Source organism: Pyxicephalus adspersus, chromosome 12 (assembly GCF_032062135.1).
Source record: "Pyxicephalus adspersus chromosome 12, UCB_Pads_2.0, whole genome shotgun sequence".
In the NCBI taxonomy this organism is placed as follows: domain Eukaryota; kingdom Metazoa; phylum Chordata; class Amphibia; order Anura; family Pyxicephalidae; genus Pyxicephalus; species Pyxicephalus adspersus.
The window spans coordinates 26033580-26042352 of NC_092869.1; the positions used below are offsets into that span (position 1 = coordinate 26033580).

Genomic DNA, 8773 nt, shown 5'->3' on the forward strand with positions numbered 1-8773 from the left:
TCCTTATGTTTATATGTTAACAGCATTTCTCAACTTAGAAATACACTTGATAGGAGAGGAGGGTGAGTTTGGTGCACAGAGATTAAATGCCAGGAATTCTTCCTTCAGTTATTTATCAGACAACTGTATGTAACCATATTCGTATATTTAATTAAATGTTTTGTTTTTCTAATTTTAGCGCCTGGATGGTTCATTGGATTTTGGCTCTGCTTTTTATCAGCATTTGGCCAAATGTGTCCCTCATATATACACAAACTTTCTTCAGCCACAAGTGGACAGGCAAGAAACATTGGCACAGACCAGTATCTTCACCCCCCTGGAGTGGTACCTATTCGGAGAGGACCCCAATGTTTTCATGGAGAAGTTACGTCAGAGCGAGGCTCCCCCTCTCTGTGGTCAAGTATTTAGAGGAGGGGAGACCACCTATTCCTGCAGGTAATCGCCGCCTGTTAGTTGTCAACAAATGATATAGTCCAAGGACACTTAACTACAGGGCTAATCTAATAGCAATATATGCATGATACCATAACTGATACTGATTACACAATTAGCTGTGCAAAGATTTAGTTCTGATCCATTAAAGTTCAACTGAAATAGATGAACAGGGATTTGCCTTACACTTTGGGCCTGATTTATTAAAGCTCTCCACGGCTGGAGAGGATACACTTTCATCAGTAAACCTGGGTGATCCAGCAAACTTGGAATGAATTTTTTTATATAGTCATTTGCTGTTTGTTAGCAAATGTTTTTATTCCTGGACCAGATCTATTCCATGTTTGTGGGATTACCCAGGTTCACTGATGAAAGTGTATCCTCCCCAGTCTTAGAGCGCTTTAATAAATCAGGCCCTATGAGATAACTGAAGTGAATGTTCACATATTTATATTGTGTGAACATTCTCAGCTCTTAGTAAATCAGCCTTAGTGTACAAGAAGACTATGACACAGCAAGTAAGTGGTATCTAAACTGGATTTGGAGTACTATTTATATATTAAAAGCACACCATAAAAAATTATTTTTAGACAAAGCTTAGAAAAAAATTAGATTTCTAAAAATTAGAAAATAAAATAAATGTCGGAGAATTAACCACCAGGCCGTTTCACTGATGTCTAGGTTTCTGTACCAAAAGCGGTACAATGTTTTTCATGAAATTTTTTTTTTTTTTTAAATTGTAGACCTGTAACTTACAGAAATATGTCCAAACAAGGGTCTAGTAGATATCATGAATATAAAAAAAGTTTGAAACACACAACCATGTAAAAAAAAAAAAAAATACTTTTAATAAAATTAAATAAAAAACACAAAAATCAGCTTAAACAAGAATACATAAATAAATAAAAAATACTGAAAATGCGATAATTCCGGTGTATTGTATAGTAATATATTTTTCTAAAACACTTCCCTAGTGTGGTAAATTTTAAAACAGAGTCCAATGTCACATACCTATAGACAAAACCACATAAATATATTTTGTATTATTTTGTATTGGATTGGATACAGGACTTTATATTGAATCCAATGGAATATATTTGAAATTCCTGCTACGACCCCGTCGACGAGCGCATGCACTGACATCATCAGAAATCGCCAGGGGACCCGTACGCGAACGCCGGGTGTTCTAATTCTTTCTGTACTTCCATGCAAAAGGTGTTAAATTTTTTGCATGGAAATTTATTTTAGATTGTAGGCTATAATTCACGGAATTACTCAATAATTACTTATAATTCACCGAATTACCACATAACTCACCGAAATGTCCAAAATTTTATAAATTTAATAATAAATATATTTATTTATAAAACATAAAAAAAAAACTTTAAAAAAAAAAAAAAAAAATAGTGTATAATGTAATGTAACTGTATAGTAGCTTATATAATATATATATAATATATATATAATACAATTATATATATAATATATAAAGATTTCTTTTTTGTATTGAGTTCAATGCAAAGTTATTTGAATTTCCCGCCCCCACCGACGCATGCAGCGTTGTCACCGGGAAACTCCGGAGATCAACACTGCACACGCCAGGAGAAGACAGAAGAGGACAGAAGTGTCCGGAGGAGCTGCGGGGACAAGGTAAGTATTTTTTTTTCAGTTGTAATCCGATTGTCGAACAATGTTGTATGACAATTGGATTGCAATGTCACGCTTGTTTATATTTTTAGCTACCCCGACCTTGGTTCGGGGTAAACGATAGTAGCAAGTTTACTTACCCCGTACCAAGGTTGGGCTAACCGCCTGGGTGGTTAATGCAACAATAAAAGTGATGTAGGACAGTTCCAGGAACAAATCTCCAAAACTCATGACTGTTCCTAGGGAATCTGATTATGTGCATTTGCTGTTTTTTTTTTCCCTATTGCATGCATCTTCCATTGTTTTTCATGCATCTTCTATGTGTTTCAAAAGCAATAATTTATTTCCACCAGGGAATGCAGTCTAAATATTATTGTTGAGGTTTAATGACATTATACAAATTCCTCCGTCTAGAAAGATTGTTTAATGTGACTTTCATAACTTTTCTTCTCGAAAGAAGTGTTTAGCTGTTGATGTAAAAATTTAACAGTGCTAAGGAGGCATGTGTCTTTATTGCAGGGACTGTGCAATAGATCCGACCTGTGTCCTTTGCATGAACTGTTTCCAAAACAGCATTCACAAGAATCATCGTTACAAGGTATGAGCTGCTTATTGTTGGTAGAATAATTGTTTTAATTTTAGTTATACCACCAAGCTGTCGTGTATGTTAAAGTTGAATAACAGTGCATCTTGATTTTGAAGTATTTTTCATAATGTATTCTGTATAATCCTGCAGATGCATTCTTCAATGGGAGGAGGATTCTGTGACTGTGGTGACACAGAAGCCTGGAAAATGGGTCCGTACTGCAAGATCCATGAGCCTGGGGCTTCAGATCAGGTAATGCATGTTGCATGGCATAACGAATATGCTCTCAGTCCTACAAAACACACTGGTAGTAGGAGGAATTATACCCTGAGATAATTTACGGTTTACCGGTGTCTAATCCTCCTGTATATGGCACTATAACCTAAAGGTTTGAGAATTCTTGTCTCCCGCAGTGGATTCCAAAAAATGGATACAGACAGTATTTTTCTTTAGCAAGACTGTATTCTGAACCATTTGTAATAGGTTTGTTTCCAAAGTGCTTGAATGAGACCTAATTTGGTTGAAAATACTTTTATTTCTGCTTTAAAGCTTATTTCTATGTCAATAAACCAGTGGTTAAATATGTTTGGCAGTATTACAATGATTATTGTAAGAATATATTCTGTTCTGTTTTCAGGATTCTGGATTTCGATTACCAGAAGAAACCCTGAAGCGAACTAGAAAAGTGTTCCCTGTCGTCATCCAGTACGTTGTGGACATGCTTATCTGGGAGGAAGAGAAATGTCTGCCTGGTTATTTAAATACTGGGTATGTCTGTACTGAGTTAGATACCACATTGTGGAAAAGTCCTTTCTAAACACCACAGACCTTACTGTAAAATCTATAGAAGGCTCACTCATGTGCTATTTAAATTAAATATAGTAGAACCCTGGTTATCTGGATTTCAGATAACCAGAAAATTCAGATAACCGGCACCTGACAGCTCCGCTTTCTTTTTGCTCTTGCAGCCCTAGCAGACCTGTGGTATGTTTTCTGCAGAACACATACCACAGCTCCGCTAGGGCTGTGGGAGCAATCAGGAGAGCAGAGCTGTCAGGAGAGCAGAACAGAGCTCTGCTGATTGCTCCGCTCCATGATTGGCTGAGAAAAGGGAAACCCTGATGATGGCTCAAACGTCATCAGGGTTTTCCTTTTCTCAGCCATTCAGCACTAGAAGTGAATGGGGGCAAGTCTCTCCATTCAAGTCTAGTGCTGAATGACTGAAACTCAGTTTCAGAGTAACCTCAGTTACCAGAAACTACCCTTATCTGGCACTGGCCCTTCCCCATGGGTGCCAGATAACTGAGGTTCTACTATATAAAAATACTTGTGAAGTAGACCAATTGCTTTTTTCTGTACAACCTATAGCATACACAATTAGTATATAGCACAATGCATCCCCACAACCTCTTTAGTTACATACTAGATAGGCAGAACTTACCCATTTAGACATTACATTTTTTTGTGTAGAATATGAAAGCTAGATCCAGAACATTTGCCTGTCTGCTATGTGAAAAGAAAACCATGTAAGACGGGACCTAAATACACAGAAGAGTACCTCCATCTATACATATATCGTTTCTCAGTTCTAAGACATTGCTATGTATGATGGTCCAGTTTTTATTATCTTGTATTGTAAATATAATGTGTAATGTATACACCCTGCAGGTTAGATGTGCAGTGCACCTCTGCTGACCCTGAAACATAATTTTCTACAGATTTATAAGTTTAGATTTACATCAGCGTTGACCTGTACTATGATCACACCACAGGTGAATGTGGACCATATTTCATATAACCTTAACTATGTATTTTAAAAGTTGTTTTAATTCTTTTTTTAATCTATAAACTTCACAGAAAAAAACACTAGGTAATTCTGCAATCAAAGGCTTTATTCTGATACATCTTGTTAAAGTATAACAAATGTTTCCCTAGAGGAGGTCAGCAAAGCTGAAAAAACAAATAAGAAAAACTTTTATTATAAAATCATCCCCCTTTCTCATAGATAAGAGGTTCATTGGATATTTACCAACAAACAGGCCAAACAAAACAAGCTACCATTTAAAATTGCGTTGCAAAGTGTTACAGTTGGTGTTACAAGGTGGAAGTATTTATAGAGCTGCAAGTGTTTAGAAGTGGTAAAGAATGACACAAAACACTGCTGCTTACTTAAAACTTTGTACTTCTCTTTATTGGATGTGTGCAATGGTCCTAAACCACAACAGCTCCAACATCAAGATCACATGACTAAGTTTATTCTAGTGAGTGCCCATCTATTTGGGAACAGTCAGGCAGGGAGAAGCTGGCATTTCTTTACGTTCACTCAACTCTATGATATCTGGAGTTAACAATTATACCCTGATCTTAACCTAGATTCAGATATTACCATTTTGGCCAAACATCTTTGTCCTTGTTAAATGATACTGTAAAAAACATGATCATGATAATATATCCCATAATATTTAATGATTATGTTCATATATTTTGTATATTACCAGCTGCTTTCCTTCCCATGACCTGTCGAGGAATAAATAACCACGACTTTCTTCTTATCAGGTCACTCCCACCTGAGCAAGTATGGAGGACAGAAGCTGGTCACAAGGGCACAGACTAGACTTTTTATACAAATCCACCTGTATATCGGCAATACTATGTATTTAGTATTTCATGATTTGTGTTTAACTTACTAAAAACGATCAAGTTTTAAGTCGCTCCCTAGTGGTAGCACCAGAAAGCCTTACAATTCTTGCTACAGTGTGGCTACACTGAAATTTTGTGTATTTTTCTAACTCATACTTTCTTCTTTGCATTCATGGTAATTAAACTTCTATAATATTTTCCACAGATACCAACATGTGTTTTTGTAAAGCAAAATAGAGACTACTTTGTGGATACTCTGTTCTGATTTTTTAGGTGCTGTTAATTTAACAAACTAGTGTGAATGTATTTACTAGTATACAAATATGCTGTATTTGTAGAATAAAAATTGTAACTTCCGGTTCTGATCTTCTTACCCTAAATAAAACTTATTTTTAGTTTCAAAGTAATTGTGTAAGCTGGGCATGTAAAAAAACAAAACTAAAACAGTGGGGAAAATTGAATGGAAAAGGTTTGCAATGGGCCACATACTGTTATGTCAACTGAGGGCACATCCTAATTCCAGGATTGCAAAACATTGGGATTAAAAATTGGAGCAATAACTGTAAATTCTCTCTCTCTCTCTCTCTCTCTCTCTCTCTCTCTCATCTTCTAAAAAAGGATCTTATTAAATGTAGTATTTATCGTTTTGGAGCCTTAATCATTTTACATTTATAAACTGTCTGAGGAAGGAGTACATGGTAACTTTAGTCTGCTGTGTTCATTCTTTATGAGTGCTCTAACCAACCACATTTTTCTACAGCCAGAAGAAGTCAAAGCAGCATTGTTGTGTGCTATATAGTGATGATCACCACTCCAATGACCACTTCATCTACAGTCTTCAGAGATCTCTGGGATGCGATTTAAAAGAATCACAGATGCTTACAAGTGCAGCAGAAAGGGAGGTCAGTATGGTTATATACTTTTTTGTTCTACTGTTAACATGTCTTTGAAGTTTATTCATGTTCATACCACCACTTTAATATATATTATTAAAACAAAATCATAGTTTCTCTAAAGGAAAAAGTCTTGTATTTTAGGAAGCCACCTATGTGCAGTTACATGTTTTATTGTAATTCTTCCAGCCCTCCTGTTAGTCTTATACTCACCTGTGCATACTAAAGCAAAAAAATCACCAATAAAGCTGCTTGCTGCTTTTCTAAATGGTTCTGTCCAGGCCCACAGATTCTGTCTTTTAGTTGCTATAGAGAGCTGTATTGTACAAGCTTGTACTCCAGGCTAATTTCTATTGATATAAACAAACTTTGGAGCACATACGCAGGCCCAGCTAGGAAGATTTTGGAAAGTCAGTGTGAGTATAAGACTATTTTAATCATTAGTATACCGCTTACTGTAAAGCCATTATATGTGACTTTCACATTAATAAAGGAAACCTGTAGTTTTAGAGTATAGAGGCCATATTTGCTGCTTCATTGGCTTCATGTCTTTTAAAATACAGACTTTTCACAAACATGATTTCTAATTTCACAGCAGCTTACTGAACTGCACTTTTAAAAGTGGCAATGAATGACTGGAAAGGGTGTTATCAGTACTTCATTCAAGTGAATGGGGCTTCTGGTCACCAATTTAGGTTAAGTAGGGTTCCATGGTCAGTTACTGACTGCCAATAAAAAAAATGTGAGGTTATGAAAATGGTAATCAGAATAACATGAGGAACAAAAACTGTTCATTTGTTATCCCATTGCTATGTTTTACAAATAAGTCCTTTAGTAATAAAATCAGAGACAACCAGTCAATAACTACTCTCAGGAGGAAGTCTGCAATAGCTGCAGCTTTCTGTTCACTTAATGATTTACATGTTTTTATTTTATCTACTTGGAATGTTCAAAAGTAAAACTAAAAGAAATAGTTTGCAGAAGTCCTGTTGTAAAATAGAAATTAAAACACAGGTTCACTTTACCTACAGTGGTCTATTTTTCAACTAATTAGAATGCATAGTTCTCCCCAGAGGTATTTAGCCGGTTGCTCCGCCCAGCGGATTTGAATATCCCGCCCAGCTCTCGGCAGCTCTCATCCTCGGATGCACAGATCTCAGGCTGCTCTGTGTCATCCGTTCAGAGGATTGCACACAGCTCAGCCTTCATGTGAAGGAGACACAGGCAGCCCCGCCCCCATCTCACAGCACGAGCTGTGCCTGGGAAATGTATTTCTGCATCCTCACAGCTCTGTGTGTACAAACCTCCATATCGCCTAATATGTATGTGACAATGACCTGTAATTTTCAGGGTGTACAGGGCACCCTCATACATGCTAGTTACTATAGTTTCAGCCCCTCAGCTTTAAATAATTTCAAGATATGGGGGTTACAAATAAAAAAAGTTATGAAAATTGAACTTTGGGGTTGCTGTTTCAGAGGAAAGTGCAACTAGGAGGCAGCCCCGCCCCCATCTCACAGCACGAGCTGTGCCTGGGAAATGTATTTCTGCATCCTCACAGCTCTGTGTGTACAAACCTCCATATCTCCTAATATGTATGTGACAATGACCTGTAATTTTCAGGGTGTACAGGGCACCCTCATACATACTAGTTACTATAGTTTCAGCCCCTCAGCTTTAAATAATTTCAAGATATGGGGGTTACAAATAAAAAAAGTTATGAAAATTGAAATTTGGGGTTGCTGTTTCAGAGGAAAGTGCAACTAGGGGTCCTAAATTGAAAGTGCAAATTGGGGACCCCGGAGCCACTAACATAGCAAGGAGCATTGGGGTGGGGCCCCTAAAAATATACCTACCTGTCATAAATCTATACCTATGAAACTACTGTCTGCTTCTCTTCTTTGGACACCAATTTCTCTGAGGTGGGGGTACAAAACTAAAAATATAGGTGCAAGTGTCGGGCACATTCTCCCCTTACAATCTCATTACTACAGCATCATTAGAAAATAAAACACTCCCTGCCCTGTTACACATTCCTGTCTACTTATCTAACATTCTGAATTGGGGAATGGGGAGGTGTAAGAATCTAAAAATATAGGTACAAGTGGGGAACATCTGTGTCTTAACATCCCCTAAAACTTCACTATGGGATCATTAGAAAATGAACTCTGCCCACTAAATTTTATTGAGGTTGAGGTACAGGAAGGTTACAGTCGTGTGTAACAAGGAAGAGCATTTTGATGGACAGTTTTATTTTAATGTTGTAAAGATGCCATGGTGATGAAAGGTGATCGCCACACGTATCTCCCACTTCCACCTATATTTTTGTTTCCCTGCACCTCTTAATGCTGGAGAAATTGGGGTTTGAATTAGAGATGCAGACAGATATGTGTAACAGAGCAGGCAGCACATTTTTGCTAGATAGAGATTTATGTTCTCATAATGCCATAGTAATTACATTTTAGAAGGGTTTGGCCACAAGTGTCCCGCACTTGCACCTACAGTTTCAGTTTCCTATGCCTCCACGTGTACCTTAAAAATTTCAAGTTAATACAACCAACGGTTTACGAGATCT

General features: G+C 37.0%; 1 protein-coding gene across 2 annotated transcripts in view; it reads left to right on the forward strand.

Moving 5' to 3' along the window:
• Positions 1 to 8773, forward strand: part of UBR1 (ubiquitin protein ligase E3 component n-recognin 1) — a 59656-nt gene that overhangs the window by 14982 nt on the left and 35901 nt on the right. For both annotated transcript variants that reach the window (XM_072429036.1, XM_072429035.1), the window contains exons 2-6: positions 179 to 435; positions 2599 to 2677; positions 2816 to 2917; positions 3303 to 3433; positions 6066 to 6207. In XM_072429036.1, coding sequence (XP_072285137.1) covers positions 179 to 435; positions 2599 to 2677; positions 2816 to 2917; positions 3303 to 3433; positions 6066 to 6207 — 711 coding nt within the window. The remainder of the gene's footprint in view (positions 1 to 178; positions 436 to 2598; positions 2678 to 2815; positions 2918 to 3302; positions 3434 to 6065; positions 6208 to 8773) is intronic.